The 18,366-nt window shown below is 42.5% G+C and overlaps 1 protein-coding gene across 3 annotated transcripts in view; it reads right to left on the reverse strand.

The window, feature by feature from the left end:
• Positions 1-209: 209 nt before the first annotated feature.
• The window catches only part of LOC306961542 (myosin-10-like), a 36,285-nt gene continuing 18,128 nt past the window's right edge, over positions 210-18,366 (reverse strand). The window contains exons 5-45 of one of the 3 annotated variants that reach the window (XM_079554308.1): positions 17,297-17,399; positions 17,142-17,168; positions 16,624-16,641; positions 14,484-14,576; positions 14,193-14,256; positions 14,020-14,118; positions 13,758-13,901; positions 13,510-13,605; positions 12,940-13,058; positions 12,699-12,851; positions 12,438-12,611; positions 12,185-12,358; positions 11,737-11,851; positions 11,528-11,590; positions 10,422-10,615; positions 10,223-10,344; positions 10,083-10,152; positions 9,850-10,010; positions 9,668-9,776; positions 9,377-9,508; positions 9,099-9,305; positions 8,821-8,958; positions 8,619-8,742; positions 8,112-8,283; positions 5,197-5,409; positions 4,780-4,924; positions 4,448-4,654; positions 4,065-4,169; positions 3,831-3,983; positions 3,483-3,731; positions 3,166-3,378; positions 2,871-3,083; positions 2,644-2,805; positions 2,397-2,525; positions 2,218-2,306; positions 2,012-2,135; positions 1,854-1,943; positions 1,658-1,776; positions 1,441-1,549; positions 1,191-1,363; positions 210-1,116 (exon numbers count right to left, since the gene is read on the reverse strand). In XM_079554308.1, the coding sequence (XP_079410434.1) occupies positions 963-1,116; positions 1,191-1,363; positions 1,441-1,549; positions 1,658-1,776; positions 1,854-1,943; positions 2,012-2,135; positions 2,218-2,306; positions 2,397-2,525; positions 2,644-2,805; positions 2,871-3,083; positions 3,166-3,378; positions 3,483-3,731; positions 3,831-3,983; positions 4,065-4,169; positions 4,448-4,654; positions 4,780-4,924; positions 5,197-5,409; positions 8,112-8,283; positions 8,619-8,742; positions 8,821-8,958; positions 9,099-9,305; positions 9,377-9,508; positions 9,668-9,776; positions 9,850-10,010; positions 10,083-10,152; positions 10,223-10,344; positions 10,422-10,615; positions 11,528-11,590; positions 11,737-11,851; positions 12,185-12,358; positions 12,438-12,611; positions 12,699-12,851; positions 12,940-13,058; positions 13,510-13,605; positions 13,758-13,901; positions 14,020-14,118; positions 14,193-14,256; positions 14,484-14,576; positions 16,624-16,641; positions 17,142-17,168; positions 17,297-17,399 (5,518 nt within the window). In that variant the 3' untranslated portion in view covers positions 210-962. Of the gene's footprint in view, positions 1,117-1,190; positions 1,364-1,440; positions 1,550-1,657; positions 1,777-1,853; positions 1,944-2,011; positions 2,136-2,217; positions 2,307-2,396; positions 2,526-2,643; positions 2,806-2,870; positions 3,084-3,165; positions 3,379-3,482; positions 3,732-3,830; positions 3,984-4,064; positions 4,170-4,447; positions 4,655-4,779; positions 4,925-5,196; positions 5,410-8,111; positions 8,284-8,618; positions 8,743-8,820; positions 8,959-9,098; positions 9,306-9,376; positions 9,509-9,667; positions 9,777-9,849; positions 10,011-10,082; positions 10,153-10,222; positions 10,345-10,421; positions 10,616-11,527; positions 11,591-11,736; positions 11,852-12,184; positions 12,359-12,437; positions 12,612-12,698; positions 12,852-12,939; positions 13,059-13,509; positions 13,606-13,757; positions 13,902-14,019; positions 14,119-14,192; positions 14,257-14,483; positions 14,577-16,623; positions 16,642-16,977; positions 16,993-17,141; positions 17,169-17,296; positions 17,400-18,366 lie in introns of all 3 variants that reach the window. The other 2 variants (XM_079554309.1, XM_079554310.1) reach the window with 2 other exon arrangements.

The raw sequence follows: 18,366 nt of genomic DNA on the forward strand, positions 1-18,366 counted from the left end.
GCCTCTTCTTCTATAAACATGTACCTTTTGTAATGTTTTGTTGGGATATTTACAATATGTCATTTTTTTAGTGTCTAAGCGATTACATTTCTGCAGCATTTGAAAAGATTAAGGACTTTTTGGCATGAAGTTTCTGATAATACATGAGAGAAACAGAGACTAAACAAAACAGGAAACAATTGCAAGTTGACACTTTTCATCCGCTTCTGTCAGTCAACAAACTTGGGCAAAACTGTAGTAAGTGTGCACAGGTTACAGGCCATGTACCGCTGTAGTGCATCCAGTTTATTCAGTCAGATCCAGTCTAAAAGTCATCCACAGAGCATTTTCATAAAACACGAGTGTCCAAGAGTGGTCAATAATACAAAAGGGTTACCGTAGTGAGATTTCCAGTTCAAACTCAGCTAGACATTCATTTGCTAAATGTTGAGATAAGGTGATACAAATTAAAATGACCTTTGTTCACAGTAACAAATCTAAATCCAGTCTTCTGTTCCAAGATGTTAGTCGATGCAAGAGATTCATGCAACAAAACCATCTTTATAGCGAGCTTCACTTTGGGGTTCGTTGTGAGATGAACAGGGAAGGGCCCAGCCTGTCCTATAAGTAAGAGCTTCTAAAGCAGTGGGCAGTACATCCAATACTATGTTGTCACTTTACATACGTCCCCTGTGTTTCCAGTATGCAGTGCGTCATAAACGTTACATACTTGAGTTTAATATAAAAGCACTTAGTACCTACGCATATTTTCTCAATAAGCGGAGCAGATAAGTCGAACCTGGTGGAGTAGGGTTACACAACGACGTGCCAGAGGAGTAAGGCAGTGCCAAATGTCTTTTTGTCCCATGTTCTGGGACTGTGGGGTTTTCAATGTAGTGTCCACAACAAAAAACACAGAATCCGCGCTCCGCTGGGATTTAGGAAGATCTGGAATGACAACGGAGGACGTTCCCAATAATGGTTTACTCGTTGGCGTTAGTGGGTTGTGTGTCATTGAAGTCACTGGCACGGCTGTCGGCATCGTCGTCCGAAATGTCTCCGGACGCCCCGTCCAGATTGAGGTTACGGCGCCCTGAGCGGCTGGAGGAGGAGAAGGTGCTCACTGGACCCCCTCTCCTGGGGACAAGAAAAGTGTTAACACCTTGCACGTCTACATCTCAGTAAAAATGTGCAAAGAGCAGTAGTCCCACCTGAGTCTGTTCTTGAGGGAGTTGACCTCTCGTGTCAGGCCCTCGCTCGCCTCTGTGGCGTCGTCCAGCTCTCGCTGGAGTTTCCTCTTTGAGGCGCTTGCACGACTCGCCTCCTCCTCAGCCTCCTCCAACTGCCGCTTCAGCTGCTTCATCCGAGCGTTGGCCTTTTCCATCTGAAACACACAGGCGTCAGCACAGAGCCACTGAGCAGCCCAGGACCGTCCCAAAGTCAGGGGTTAGAGAGTCGTACCTGCTCTTTGAACTGGTCGGCATGGCGACGCTCATCCTCCACCTGCATCATCACCTCCTTCAACTTCTTCTCTGTCCGACGGACCACTTTGTTGGCTGCTGCTCTCTCTCTGAAAAATGTGGAAGATTTGATAAACAATGAAAATGACAGTGACAGCGACGTGACAGTTATTAGTAAATTACGATGGTGTGGATCATTCCCTTCACTCAGTACGTACTTTCCCTCCTGCTCCAGCTGCTCCTCCACCTGCAGGATCTTTGCCTCCAGAGCGGTGATTGAGGCCTTGAACTTGGCCTTCACAGAGCCCTCCTGTTCTGCCAACTTGGCCTTGAGCTCCTGTTAAAAACAAAATAAGCATCAGCAAAATGAACATTAATTACTAATACAATAAATCTTTGTTTTGAGTTTATGACCTTGGCTTGGCGCTCGATCTGCTGCCGAGCGTTTTCTGCTTTTTGTGCAACACTACGCTCTGTTGTCAGTTCACTCGAGAGAGTCTCCACCTGCAGAAACAGACAAAATGGTGCTAAACAGTCCTTCAAAGAAAATCCATTGTAGCTCTGAGGTTCACCTGCAGGCTGCTCTTCTTGAGGCGGTCGTTGACCAGCTCCATGTTGCCCTGCTCCTCCTCCAGCTCCTCCTCCAGCTGAGAGATACGAGCCTCCAGCCTCCTCTTGTCGTCCAGTAGAGACGACCTGAAGCAGCACATGATCAGATGATCTGCACACTATGGTAAACAACACACCAAAACCTAAATGTCTGTGTGAAGAGACTGACTTCCCCGAGGCGCTGTTGGAGATCTCATCAGCCAGCTCGTCCCTCTCCTGCTCAGCGTGACGTCGCGCTCGCTCTGATGCTGCAAAGTCCTAAACAAGAAGAACGTAGCACGTCAATGTGGCTGCTTTTTTGCTTTACTTGTTTTTACTTCTCTTATGTATTTATGAGAGACACTTCACCTCATGAAGCTGCAAGATTTCAGCTTCAAGGCCTTTTAGTTTTTTCTCACTCTCTTTAGACTGAGTGAAAATCTCGTCTCTTGAGGCCCGGGCCTCTTCCAGCTCCCGCTGATAATCCTTCATCTGGGCCTGAACAGTAGAACAAACTTTACTACTGTACTCAGTTATAAAGGTTTATATAATGTTCTATACATTCTACTTATTGTTTCATGTGAGTAAAGGTACAGAGACATTCACCAGTGCGCACCTGTAGTTTACGCAGCTGTTTGACTGCCTCGTCGCGGCCCTTGTTCGCTGCTTCGATCTGTCCCTCCAGGTCATTCAGGTCCATCTCCAGTTTCTTTCTTGCAGCTACAGCCAGAGTCTTCTGCTTCCTCTCATCCTCCAGCTCGGCCTCCATCTCCCGCACCTGATCACAGCACCTCATGAAGTGGGCCATGTCGGGTAAGGTCTATATAAACAATCCTGCCGTACCTGTTTGACCAGCGTCCTCTTTTTCTCCTCTCCCTGCTCGTCTCTGGTCTGCAGATCTCTGTCGAACTGGGCCTTCATGGCCTGCATGTTCACCTCCAGACGCAGCTTAGCATCTTCAGTCGCCTGAAGCTCGTCCTCCAGCTCCTCCAGCTGAGTCCTCATCTCATCCACCTGCTGCTCAAGAGTGCGTTTGGACTTCTCCAGCTCATGCACCTGTCAACAGCAAACAAGCCCAAATGAACTCTTCCTCTCTGAAACAAGTGTAATCTACTGGACAAGAAATCAGAAGACTCACATTTTTGCCCACATCATCTTTGGAGCTCATCAGATCCTCCATTTCGATCCGCAGCTGTTTGTTGAACCTCTCCAGCTCCTCTTTGGCCTCAGTCATGTCCTCCAGAGCTTTGGCCAAAGACAGGAGTTTAGTCTCTTTCTCTCTGGCCTCAGCCTCGGCACGGTCACGCTCCTCTGCATAGCGGGCTGAGACGGTCTTCTCTTCAGCAAGCAGCTAATCACAGAGTCACAAACATTTGTTAACAGTTCAGTGCCAATAAAATACCTTCATAAAAATAAAAAATAAAAAGTCCTTCAGTACAGTGAGTCGAACTGTACCTGGTCAAACTTTTTCTGCTTCTTCTCCAGGTTTGATGCCACCTGTCTCTGCTGGTCCAGGCTGATCATGAGGTCCTCGAGCTCCTGCTGAAGTCTGGACTTTGTCTTTTCCAGTTTGTCCATGGCCATCCCCTTCTCCTCCAAACACTGCTGTGACAGCTCGAGGTCTTTCTGGAGCTTCCTCTTGGCCTCTTCCAGAATCTCCATCACAGACGTGTCGCTGTCCAGCTTCTTCTTGGACTCACACAGCTGAAGGAACGGTGCAATATTAAAATACAGTCCCTGCTATTTATATTTATTTACATCCACCACAAATGTATCTAATTGTAAATCATCTGTGCGTCACACCTGAGCCTGCACGGCCTGCAGTTGTTTTTCCGTGTTCCGCCTCGATTCTTCCTCCTCCTCCTGTTGCTCCAGCAGACTGTTCTTGTCCTCCTCGAGCTGACGGATGCGACTGCTAAGGTTTAACTTCTGACGGGTTTCCTCTTTCAGTAGCTCCTACACAGACACCACAAACAAAACAAGATTCAAGACCAGATTTGATCAAAGAAAACTACCATGCTTGTATAGCTCTTCTACCTGTGTGTCTTGTAACTGGCTCTCCAGACTCTCCACATCCTTGGTCAGTTTGATGCCCTTCTTCTCTGCTTCTTCTAATATGGAAGACACATTGTCCAGCTCCAGCTATGGAAAAACACGCCACATCAACACCGCACAAATCCACCTTATTGACCTTAGCTTTTGTCTTTAAATCAAGCTTTTCTTACTCATTGTTTCACTATTCTACTTTATTGCTTTTATAGTTGACTTTTTATCTTTATTTATTGTTGTAAAGTTTATTGCTCTGTAGAATACTCTTATCTAGTCTCGCTGGATTTTATTATTGGATTTTATTGTTTCAAACAGGATTTGGGGGAGCAAAACAAATAGGTGAATGTATGTATCTTTGTTCGTATTTATACCTGTAGTTTGTGGGATCTCTCGCTCAGCTCTCCTTTGGTCATCTCGGCCTCCGTGGCGCGGCTCATGAACTCCTGCACCTGGGACTCAAGTTTTTTCCTGCGGTGCTCTGAGTCGGTCTTGGCCTGGAGCAGACTCTTCACCTCAGATGCGAGCTCTTTGTTGTCCGTCTCCAGGCCCTGCTTGTTTTTCTCTAGGTTGGCTTTGAACTGTAAGGCAGAGACAGTATTCGTATACTGCTGCTTTATCTCTTCATTCAACAAACTTGTGAACTTGATTACGAAGCAGTTGGATACAAAATCACATCAATATCTTCACAGGTGCAGCGCCTCACCCTCTTGGCCTGTTCCAGCTGCTCGGACAGTTCCTCCAGGGCCACACTGTGTCTCTGCCTCATGTCCTGGATTTGAGCTTCATGATTCTTTGTTTCTTCTTCAATGGCCTTCTTTAGCTCCGCCACCTCCTGCTCACGCTTTGTCCTGGAGAAAGTCATGACAGAAAGTCAGTGAGGTTGTAAAGGCTGCCTACAAAGATGTTGTAGCGTTAATATAACAGTACGTAACTGGCCTGTCACAGCAAAATTCAAAATGTCATACTGTATTGTTGGCCTGGCCCACATTTAAAGGCTGGATGACATGCCAAAAATAATAAAGAATCAATAAATATCCCACTCAAAACAAGTTGCCGTTTCTGCCACAGGTCTGGATAACTAGAACGCTTCATGATCATGTCTCTATTTCCTGCCCCTGACCTGAGCTCTTGCTGGGCGGCGGTCGTATCCAGCGTGTCTTCCAGCTCAGTCTTCAGCGCCTCTAACTCCTCGCTCAGGTCCCTCTTCAGTTTCTCAGCTTTACTCCGACAGAGTTTTTCCGACTCCAGGTCCTCCTGCAGCTCAGCCAGCTGGGCCTGCAGCTCGCGCACCTGCTTCAGCGCGTTGTTCTTCTGGAGGGTCTCCTCGTCACTCCTGTGTCAGCACAAAGGAACAGCACACATTAATATACCTATGCCCCCAGTGCATCTTTAGGGCAGGTTCCTGTGTTGCATCTTTTGCCTGCACTAGAGTAAAATCCCTGAGAATAAAAGCCATAATCTGTGAAAAAATTAGAAGCTAAGACAACATGACTGGACTTGCATTTTTTTGCCTGATCCCAACATTTGGCTCTAAATCCATATTTTCCTCATGACAGGAAGTTCAGCAGTCCTGGTTAGACTTCACCTGATTGAAGTAACCACATGGATGACTGAGAATTCACAATATTTTATTGTTGTGTGGAGCAATTATTGTCAAAATGAGAGTATGTTTTTTTTATATGGATTAATAATAATAATAATGCCTTACACTTGTATTGCGCTTTACAAGTCTGTATTACCAAGTTTCTCAAAGTGCTACACTGTCGTCATTATTCATATACGCCATACTCGGTGGTGGTAAGCTACTGTTGTAGCCACATGTTAATACGTACAGTAGGTGTACTTCTTCCAAATTATTGGAAGGATCCAGATCCGGACCTCCAGAGGCTTTAGTCCGGACCCCAAAAGCCTTTTCATCCTCTCAATATACTGAATTTCTAAGGCAGAATTAAAAAGTATCTGAAAAAATTGAATAACACTGAACTAAGATGGCAACATTTTTGATTCATTAATCAGTCCTGCTTGTAAATAGACAACCTGTGTTCATGTTTTAACATTTTCAAGAGCAATGACTGCACGTGTCCGGACACTAGTGGACATATGTTGAAAGTTACCATAGAAATGTGAGTCCTCAAATGAACCTACACAGCAGGCAAAATAAAAAGACACCAAGTGCACACTAGGGGGCAGTATAGCGAGCTCTGTTGAGAGATGTATCAATAAGATTGCAGTAATGGATCTTTGTGAGGGATAATTTTGTTACTGAAGTGCAGAACATAAAACAATGCAGCGTGCAATGAATCTCAAAATGAGTTTTATATCTAAAACCCAGTGACAATAACAGCTGAGGTTGTGGCTCAACAACATTCATCTACCATTCCATTTGAAGCTGCTCACGCTCCCAAAATAGCAGCTGAAGCCTGATTAATTAACGTGTACATGTGGTGAGCTGAGACGAAAGCATTGACTTCTATGTGTGAAATTAGTCGGACAGATGTTGATGGTTGCTCCGGCAACATGCACCTCTGCACCAGCCCCATGACGTTATCCTGAGTGGCCTTCAATTTAACATGTGTAACCCTTCTTCAAGCTGGTAAATGGAATTATACAAGCAGGGCAGACCAAAGATAGATTACTAGTAGTTAAAGTAAGTTCCTGCCCTCTGTTTGAAATTATGACACAAAATTCTCAAATGGCATTAACGCAACTTAGTAGGAAAATGTGTGTAAAGACGAAGGTGTTTCCAGCAGAAAATGGCACAGTTATTCCTCATTCAAAGCACATAATAGTCACAGACAGACTAATGATTTTAACAGCTTCCCCGCATCTGAAATGTGAAATGGCAGCTCGCTTAAGACAACTCTGTATTCCATGATGCACATAAAAGCCGCAGACGGAGGACATCAATCAACATCAATTTGGCAGTAATCGGACACGGCTGCATTTGAGATGAAAGCTGTGAGGCAGTCTGTAACGGCGGAGAGTGGCGAGGTGAGCGACAATATCAAGGAAACTGATACACAACAACATGATACAAACTGAAGAAGAGGCAGTCCAGTGTCACTAGTTTTAACAGCAACAGGAATATGCTTTACTAAAGTGCAATTAATATCCTGTCTTTTCATCCCCTTAGTCTGGTGGTTCCTTCCACTGGGGAACTTCAGAGGCACGTTAAGGGGGCCCCCACATCAAGCACATGCAAAAATACATTTGAAACTATTTATCTACTTGTTTAAATATAATACATTTGACCTATTTTAAGCTGACGGTCAATGTTTATGTTAGACTTTAATGTTAGACTTTAATATGCATATCTACAGGGAGAAATACATTCACTGAGGAGGACAGCTAAGATATATATAATAACATTTGCGTTGTATCTGTCATAGTGCGCATGTTTCGATTGATCATAGTTAATATCTGCATTAATACTAAATTACTTCTCATAGAGTTACTTTGGCGCTCCATTTGTATAATTTATTATGTTGCGTAAATGTATATTGAAATGAATATGGGTTAGGCACAAGTAAGCTTTACTGCTTCAGCCTACTCCATTTTGAGCATCCTTAACTCTTTATGAATTTTGAGAGGAAAAAAATGATGTACATTGCTCAAATAAACTAACTAACTTAAAGCAGTACCGAGTAACTTGTTTACCTTAGTGAATACTTTCCGTATTCCCTATGGGGAAGTGTTAATAGGCAATTGCGGCTTTCCTGCCTACGGGTCGGAGTCACCAATACACACTAACAGAATCACTAAGAACAAGCAAACAGGCTAACGGGCTAAGCTAACTGCGGGCTAGCACCACTTAAACAGTATTTACAGTCAAGTTTGTTTGAAAAAAAATATTTCCATTGTGTAATTGAATGTACAATATTCCTCTCTCCCTTTGTCTTTTCTGTCAGCATAGTATTTACTCTCATGGACAATTAATCAGTCAAAATTTGCAACATCCTACGACACCACGGTGGCGCTTAAGGCCTCTCGGGGCATGAGTTACTTAGTACTGCTTTAATATGCTCTGTGACTGACCTGGCTAGTAAGGCCTGTAGCTCCTCCTCTTTCTTGGACAGTTGGACCTTCAGCTCCTCTATTTGAGCGTGGACCTCCACCATCTGGTCTTGAAGGTCTGTGTTTTCAGCGTCCAGTTTACGCTTGGCCTTCTCTAGCTCCTGACGAGTCTTCTCTTCTTTCTTCAAACGCTCTAAAGACCCATGACAAAGAAACATCTTTTACATGTCTAACATCTTTGTTATAGCCATGAACAAAATAACTGCTGTCAAGTTTATAGAGGTCATTCTGGACACAGGGACAAAGCACTGATTCCAAATGTAATTCCATCAGAATCACATAATAGAGATTGAATTGAGCCACTGTGCGCATAATTGACGTGCTCAGGTCCAAACAGTGCATTTAATAACAGATGACTATTGATATTGTTATAGCCAAGTTGAATTCAGGACAGCTTATTTCTTGGTCTTAACATGTTTGTAGTGTAACAGGAAACATTTAGTGTAGAAGTCACTCCGGGTCTCGTACCTTCCAAATCAATCATCATCATTTCTTGCTTGTTTTTTATTTTGCCGAGGTTCTTTGCCTTTTCTTCTTCCTCTGCCAGTTGGGAAGTTGTTTCAGAAATCCTGTCCTCCAAAAGTTTTTTCTCCTGTAAAAAGACGAAGATGTGTTTAGCGGAAAGAGAATTTACAAACATAATTTACACCTTAACTATTTGAGGGGCTACCTTCAGAAACTTGGAGTTTTGGTCTTCCAGCAGCAAAATGTCCTCCTCCATCTTCTTGATCTTGGCCTCAGCTGTGACTTTATCAAGTTGTAGTTTCTGTCGAGCAGCCTCCTCCTCGTCGAGCTGCTCCTCCAAATCCTGTAAAAAGAAATTACAGTTATTTTAGCCTTTGTCACAATAGTTTTAATGTGAATATAAGTTCAAAATGGATGAAGAAGAGAAAAAGCTTTAAGGTAATGCATGTCTATGTATTAACCATGACTCTTGGAAAGTCAAACCTGTATATGCCCCTGCATCTTCTTCTTCTCATTCTGTAGGCTCTGGTTTCTCTCTTCCTCCTCTTCTACGCGGGACTCCAGGTCATGCAGGATTTCCTCCAACTCTTGCTTCCTCGATGCCAGCCGAGCTCTCATCTCCTCAGCCTCAGCAAACAGCTCCGTCTCTGCCTGAAGCTGCTCGGCGAGGATGTTTTTCTCCTCCAAAAGCTGAACAACAAACAGTGAGTCAGTTAAGATGCTTTTTGATTTTCCTATTTGCTATTTTGTCTAGAAAGCACCTGTTGGTATTTCCTTTCGGTCTCCACGAGTTCATTCTCCACCTTGAGTTGTCGCTCTTTGACCTTCAGCAGTTCCTCATCTTTGGCCTGTAGCTCCTCCTCCTGCCTGGTCACCTGCAGAAGTGGCTTCACCTGCATTGTTTTACCGTTATTAGTCATAGGTAGTTGATGAATTTAATCAATGTAAGCTCCCTCCCCAGACGCGAAGTAATATGTTAATTTTACTGATAATTTGTGCAATACCGATCGATTCTAAATCATGTTTTTTACATACTGTGATTAAATCCTGACCTTAGTAAAGAGCCTCCACCACTGCCAGTGCCGAAGTTTTAAGTAGGCAGCACAGTTTCTCTGCAGGACCTTCAAGGCACTCAACTGCTGCTGCTTTTTAGAGAAGGCTCTAAAACAGAGAGCGATTACTAGTCATGGACGTTCACCAGCAGGGTAAAAGAGACAGAGATTATGTGACTCACTTGCGTGCCAGATACCCTCGGCACACGGACTGAAAGTAGATGATTATATCTGTGATCTTCAAGTCTCGCTCCTCCTCAAGATGTGCTAAGACTCCTGTCCTGAAGAAAATCTTGCTTTGGCCGATGCGGTAAAGGTTGGGGTCGAGCTCCAAGGCTTGAATCTGCATGTCGTTAATAGCATTTATTGAGTGCATTCAAGATCTCAAATACTACTGAGTTAAAGTAACACACACCATTCTCTCACAGGCCTGCTTCCCATCCATAAAACCCTTGGGAATTGCATTTGGTGTGAGGATCTCATATCTGTAAAACACATATAACTTAAATAATCCGAAAAGTGTTTGATTCGACAGTTCGCAAATGCCATTGCTACCTCTGTCTGAATTCCTGGAAGACGATGCGGTTGGGGAAGCCCTGTCTGCAAATCCTGATCCCCTCCAGGACTCCATTACAGCGCAGTTGGTCTAGAACTAGGTGAGGCTCCAGTTTACCCGCCTGAGGTGCCAACACACACACACGCAATAAATGTATATCATCACACTTGAGATGCTCTTTCTCCCTCTTTCCCTTACCCTCTTTTCATGGTTGGGGATGATACAGCGGACAAAGTTGGGGTTAGTGTTTCGTAATGTAGCCATCAGTTTTGTGAGCGACTCCTTATAGAGCTGGCCCACTGTACGAAACATCCCCTTTTTCGTTTTGTAGGTGGCACCAAAAGCAGTTTCGTTCATCCCAGCCACCTGGTCCAAGCCCACGATACGGTCCACTGCACAGATGCACAGAGCAGTTATCAGCGATAGAAACAAATCATGGCACTGCAGTGGTATTACAAAGTCAGGTAAATGAGTGCAGATGGATGAAATAGACATCACACAAGAGAACTGACTCTAGTTGTTGCAGTTGGAGTGCACTGTGGGCATGCTCGATGATGGTCTATTAAAACCTGCTGTGTAACTACTTTTGGCATCAAAATGAGGCTACTGGCAGCTGCACCTTCTCCAGCAAATAAGAGATTACTGTATCTACATATATATTACATGCCATTGATGGTGCTGCTAAATCTATTGTACAATTCAGTCAAGTGAAAGGAATTCAAGTTACTATTGAGTTATTTGAGTTGGGGCAAGTGAAGCATAACACACTGTCTGGACTGCTCTGCAGTGACCTTAGCGGCCAAAGCAAATACCAGGAACAACATCTGCTTTTAATTTTCTCTCTTTCTGTAAAAACAATGTGATTCATTCAAACTAAAATTCTCAAAACGTTGTCTCCATTTCCAGCACATCGTGCAGACAAACAGGAGTGTTTCCTTGGGGGTCAGTCATTATATATTAAAAACTGTTAAATAAAAGCATAGTGGCCCAGCAAAAGGAAACTACGGCTATTCTGTAATCTAGTTTAGCCGCTACTTTAGCTTCTAGCTCTACTGCTTTTGGCTGAGACGACAGAGCCATGCAGCCTGGAAGCAGATGGGAGCCACTGTAGCTAAGACAGACACAGCACCGTCTGAAGCATGGGACAAACATCCAGATCTGGGCAAAAATAGAATATAAAGCAGCAAATAGGTCAAACCAGATTGGTAAACGCTGGTTTGACTAAGCCAGCGGTGGGCTAAATGCTGGTGATGTTAACATATTATTTTGGCCCAGGTCTGCTACAACATGGCCCAGTCATTCACCTGAAGGCTCATCCAGACTAGTGACATTGTCATAGAATGAAGCCCTTTGAATGGTCTGAATCTCTACAACACAGAGAGAGACAGGAGCAAGGAGGAGGTGTCAAATTAGTTCAAATCACAAAAGTTCAGAGAACAGGCAGCTGTTCGTAGGGAAGTTAGTATTACTCTCACTGTGAGTTGTGAAAAAATATATTTAACAAAATATGTACCATCTTTCCAAAGTTCGCTCACAAATTTGTCCGTTGACTGATGAAGGAGTGTGGCGACATTGTCATTCAGGGGATCCATATTCTTCATAAGCCACTCATCAGCTTTATAGTCCACCTGCAAATAGTGACATAGTTTTGTCTGAGTAGAGAGAAATTGGTGAACAGTTCATTTCATTGTAATAACACCTTTTTTTTAACTTTCACAACAAATTCTAACAGTGACATGATAGTACTACATCTACTATTAAACAGATGTGCTGTTTTTCAACCCCAGAGACATTTTTATTTGCACAAACAACTTGGGAAAGTCCTCTGATCATGCTCTGCTCATGAGTTTACTTGGTCACAAGTGGTAAGTCTGATTTAGTATTTTCTCAAAATAAATATTTCTATCATGCTTGAGAAAGATCAGTGATGCTAATATTATAGCCACATAAAATAAATATACCCTGCCCGCGTAATGTATGATGCAGAAATCAGCTTTGTCTTTTAGCTGCCGTGGTTTCTGAAACTTGGGGTGCGTCCCTTGCTCCTGTGTCAATTTTTCAACGAAGGTCTTGTCAGTGGCTTTGGGGAACCAGCACTCCTCATCGAGCAGCGCTAGAACACCTGGTGCGTTAGCCTGAAAACAATACACATGAACAGATGAGGAAAAGAAATCTCAAGTACTCAAATTGTTTTTGATATATTTTTCACATTACCGGTTTCTCGATGAGGTCGATGCAGGGCTGCAGGTCCAGGCCAAAGTCGATGAAGCTCCACTCGATGCCCTCGCGCTGGTACTCCTCCTGCTCCAGGATGAACATGGTGTGGTTGAACAGCTGCTGCAGCTTCTCATTGGTGTAGTTTATACACAGCTGCTCGAACGAGTTCAACTGGTGGAGAAAGACAATCATTAAGTTCAAAGCAAAACCACAAAACCAAAATATATGAAAATGTTGACTTGAAAATGTCCTTGACACCTGGAAGATCTCAAAGCCTGCTATGTCCAGGATGCCAATAAAAGAAGCCCCCTGTCGCTTGGTCCGATCTAGAGCTTTGTTAATGCGATGGACAAGCCACCGGAAAAGGCGCTCATACGTCGCTTTAGCCAAGGCTTCAATTGCAAAATCCGCCTGGAAGAGGAGAGCAATCCAGAAAAAATATGTATGAAATAAATATCTATTTGCTGTTGCTGCTACCTACAACTAACAAAGCACCCACCTGCTCTTTAGTCTGCGCTTTCTGGACATAGTCCCGCCCCACTTTAATCCTTGGGGTCAGGATGGCTCTGGTGAACTCCATAACATTCATTCCCAGCAAGTGGCAAAGTTTCTGTGCAGCTGAAACAGAAAAACATTGAATCAGAGGATCAAATGTGGTATAATCTGCCTCACAGCCCACCAGGTGTGCTCTGCAACTAATCAGTCCGCAGCGAGCGGCCTGGGAAACGAATGCTTCTGTGTTCACTGTTGTGTGTGCAGAGGGCAGAGCGGAGGCAGAGCGGACAAGGAGAACTGCTCACGGTTAAATAAAAATATATATATATATTGTGTAATTGCACATTACAGTAGCATCTTGTACAAAAAGGTGCAAGTCACATCAGTAAATTGAGCAGGCATAATAAAGGTGTCACATGTAGGGGAATGGGAAGGTGTCATTTCCTTGATAATAGGCTAAATGTCAGTCAGACAAAGCTTTCAGCTTTGAGCTGCTGTCAGAGAATGACATTGTAGACATGAAAGATATGAAAAGATGCAAATACAAAGTGCCACTTTGACATGCAATACTAACAAGTGTTATCGGGCATCGAGGCCTGGTCTGTGTTTCTCTCCTTTTTGAAGACAATGTTTCCAAACTGGAGCACTGCAGACACCACCTTCAGCATGGCTATAACAGAGAGCACACAGAGCAAACACAATGCAACAGTTATTTTATTCATATCACATGAAAGTGTGGTTTACAGAATTAGACGTAACCTTGTATAAAATGTAATCTCATTATTGAATAAAAAAGTGAAAGAAGTGTTGATCTCAACTTACACAGGATCTCCTCATGCCCAAAGCTCATGATCTGCATGGCCTCCATAGTTTCCTGGAAGTTATCTTTGTCCTGCTGGCCCGGGATTGGGATATTTCCATTTGACAGAAAACGGTAATTGTTGAATCCTTCCAGAAGCAGGTCCGCTGAAGATGCACAAAACATAAAATGAGTTAATCAATAGATGATCTTAAAATCATTTCTTTGAAACTGCAGTGCAACATGTGCTGTCCACAAGGTTAAAAGTGAGATAAACAAACTCACATTTCAGGTGCTCTCCAGCTCCAGCCAACAGCTGATAAAAAACATGGAAGGTGCGTTCATCTTTGGCTTGTCGAATAGCTCTGGACTTTTCTAGTAAATCTGACAGAGAGTTAAGTAAAAAAACATTTGTATCTGTTGTGTTGCAAAAGATGCCCTTTTCTTTAAAAAGATACAGGTTTCAATGTTGGCCCCGACAATATAACCAGTCACATCAAAGTTGACACGAATGAATTTTCCCTGAAACAAAAACAAAACGGTTAGCAACAATAATGTAATGCAGCAACTTCAAGACTTTCTCAAGTTCTATCAATGGTGAAATCAATAAATAGAAGCACTTAAAAGTATATTTATCTAGATACCCTAGAAATATGGCAGTTTCACATGACAGAAGTTTTCAACATGAGCCTAATAAACTGTTAGCCCTGTGAAAATCCTCCAGCCCCTTTATTTTTCCAAACACTTACAAATCTCGATGAGTTGTCATTTTTCACGGTTTTAGCGTTCCCAAAAGACTCCAGGATGGGGTTGGCCTGTAAAAGCTGCCGTTCCAGTTCTCCCTGAAATAAAGCATAAAGGATTAGCTTCTCCACCAAACCAACCGCATCATAAATGTCTCTAAATCATCAGAGATTAAGTGTACGCCGCTACGGACTGATAGACACCACAGAAAGATCACGGGCATGCAGACAAGACATCTGAAGATGTACTGGTAGACAGAGGGGCTGCCATGAACAACATTTCAGTATATGACTATAATAAACTAAAACAATAAAATATACTCTTGATTTAACACTGACTACAGATGACGAGTCACCCGAACTGAGTAGCAGTAGCATGTTTTAAAACTTAAAAAATGTCAAATCTTAAGGTGTTTTAATTGCATAGGTTGGTGGCACATTATACAGTGCCTACCACACTGAAAATCTTCTCAATATATTTTTTTGCGTCCAAAATATGCACTTTACAGCACAGTAATAACATGGAAATAGCACGGTCAGCAGGGATAAAGAGGGTTAATGGATTCTGCAGCTCTTTTTCCATATTGCTAACCTTGTCTCCTAATTATTCAACTCTTTTTACAATTTGGTTTAAGGTTGTAAATACTCATACTCAAAATACATAGCACACAAAGACCAGATCACCACTCTACCAAACTAAAACAAACGAAATGGAAAACTTTGTGGAAAGGATCAGCCATAGATCTCTAGAGTACTCAGACTACACATTTATGTCCATTTATGACTGTGGTGGCGAATAAACCAAAGTACACTGTTAACCAACTTGTAGTAGTTGAATGTGTTTATTGGCACCCGCAGCATGATATAAACATATAAAAAGTCAACCGCAGATTATTGCACATGTCAGAGGGGGCTCCCTTTAGCAGTGTTACGGGCTGACCCACATTCTCCCTCTGGAAACCGCACGTAAGGCAAACGACAGCTGCCAGTGGCTGCTCCGTTATTGTTGGAGGCAAAAATCACCAGGATACATGAAGTTTATGCCCTACAGATCTATATTGTACTATTATTATTATCATTATTATTAGAGATGCTCCGATCCAGCTTTTTTACCGATACCGGGATACTGGGTTTTGAGCATCTGCCGATACCCGATATTCAACACTTTCTTAAAAGTGTCTTTCTCTGAGTGAAAAACTGAATTGACTCTTTTCTCCATTTTAAGATCAATAAAGTTATTTCTTAAAATAAAGTTGACTACTGCTGAAGCCAAGCGTTTGTATTTAAGTGTTTTTGTATTTTATCATAGTTTCTGACACAGCCTTGATTAGTTTTCGTTGGCATGCTAGCTTTAGCATAGAGGTTAAAACTCGGCGATTGAATTCTCCAGGTTCTGAGCTTTAAAACGATATATAGGATATTCATATTCACTTAGATTTAGGTGGTAAAAGTTGTGTTTTTAAGGCGATGAGAGCCAAAACTGGTATCGGCTCAGTATTGGATATTTGTAGCCGATACCCGATGTCGTATTTTTAAAGTCACGATAAAAACTATATCGACTTATCGTTCAATAAGTAACAGTTAAACAATATATTTCTGGGCTCGATATTAAGTATCTGTACATTTATAGGCATTTCCCCCAATTTTTTCTTTATAAAACTTTGATTTCTAACTGAAGCAAATTGAGTTACTTTATATTTCATGTTTATTGCAGCTTTTGTGGTGTTTTAGGATATGATTATGCACTTTTAGAACACAGTTTTACTGTCATTTTTACACCTGACAGTTGACAGTATCAAGTATCGTTGGAGTCAATATTATCGTTTATCGCGATACTTTCCCACCTCAATATATCGTACTTGAAATTTGTTATCGTGACAGGCCTACTGGTATCAGATCGGTGCTATTTTTTACTATTTTTTCACGACAAATGTTGATTTAGTGTGTTAGTGTTCTTTAAATCAAGAGATCAAACCATTATAGTCACCAAAACTCACAGTTCATGCAAAGTATGTAAGAGGTGATATTATTCTTCATTTCGCTTCTAGAAAGCTCTGTAAAGGATTAGTGACTTGAAAGCAGAGTGAGTAAGGCGCCCCTTTGAGCTGTGAGTAAAAGGATAGAAACTACAGTCAGCACTACTCACATAAAACAGGGCTCCACTCTGTTGACATGAAGAGATTGAAACATTATCAAAAACTGCATTTGTGTCATGGAAACAACGCTAAAGTTAAAAGTCCGAAGCTGTACAAGAACACATATCAGTGTAAGAAAACGCTGTCCGGTTTTGTGATCGCCTACTAAACGCCGTCTGTGATTCGAGTGGCCAACGTGACAGGCAAAAAAAAGACACATAAACAGGCGTGGTCGCTAGTTAGACTTGACGCACAAGCGGACACACGATAGACCGTCTACGCTAAAGTACATGCATTATGAGTGACAACAGAAAACAGGATAAAACATGGTCTCAGTAAGTCATGCCAGAGTTGAAATTACTTACAACTGAATTTTGCGCCTGACAGAAAGAATAAAAAAGCTTCTTTAAATGACACGTTGCATTTGCACAGGCTGCTTAAACTGAAGTAGTGACTTGAATCGAGTGAGCTAATATGACGTGAGTACAGCATGCATACATTTTGGAAATAGGAATGCGTGGGGACTTGCCTGTTTCACTTGTTTGGGTGATTCTGGCTGTTTGTCAGATAAACAAATGTAAAAGGTTAGATTTCGTACACACATAGCTTACACCAGATAAAGAGCAAAGCATTTTACTCATGACAATTATAGTAGGAGCATTACTGTCAGTCTGCAGTACTCACAGGAATGTTGTGGTCTTTCCTTCCCTTATGCGAGGAGGCGACGTACGCCAAATACTGGATGACTTTTTTGGTGTTTTCCGTCTTGCCGGCTCCTGATTCACCTCTGCAATGTAACAAAAACACCAATATTCAAAGGTAACGAAAGGTTTTCAAATCTTTCGTAGGCCATAGATACGAGCAAAACCAGGGTTGAGTGACAGAAAGGATATTTGGCGTGCATGTTTAGTCTGCTGTAACCGTTATCACTTATCTTACTGTGACTGCCTGAAAGAGTCACCTCAGCCAGGCTGCACAAAAGTGTGGTCAGCAGTTTTAGATTTAGATCATTGCTGAGGTTTTAAAGTAGGTGCAAATTTACAAAAGCCAGGCATGCACTGGAGGTTTGGTTGTTTTCCACTCAGTAGGTGGATGAGCCTCAGAGGAAAGATCTCCCTCCATATTTGTCTATATATTTGACAGGAACAATGCTCTTTGACATAGTTACAAAGCAAAGTTTGCAGATGATGAAATGCACAAAGAGTTTATAGCTAGTGCCAATTCTCAACTCCTTTCCCTGGTTGGACCTTTCTATTGATTTTATTTACATTCACCCTCGTGCAGGCCAAAAACTTTCTCAAACCTTCAAACCCCCACACACACCTACCTACAGTACACAAGAGCTTAAAAAAAAAAAAGGTTATTTAGGTGGTACTTTTCAGTTCATATCTTCAGACTTAGTTTTTGTATCATGTAGGTCTGGCTGTATCTTTCCTTAGGTGACATATAGTGTAAAAAGTTTGAGAACCGTTGGTCTCTATTGCTTTTGCGTGTATGTTTGGTAGTAGCGGGTCAGTAGAGGGTCACCTAGGGTCAAGTGAACCCGTCCGTAGCTTTATTTATTAGGTACCAGTAGCATATCAGAATACTTTGTTAGCAGTTGTAGCAGTCATAGATGGATTACATTATTATCTCTGTGGACTTGAACCCCTGGTGTTAAATGCCTTAACTGGTCCCTTGACAAGTACCCTCTAACTGAGAGGCGCCGCTTTACTCCTGTCTGTGAGGCCTCAGCTGTGTGGGTCATTTCTTGT

Source organism: Gobius niger, assembly GCF_951799975.1.
Source record: "Gobius niger genome assembly, chromosome: 3".
In the NCBI taxonomy this organism is placed as follows: Eukaryota; Metazoa; Chordata; class Actinopteri; order Gobiiformes; family Gobiidae; genus Gobius; species Gobius niger.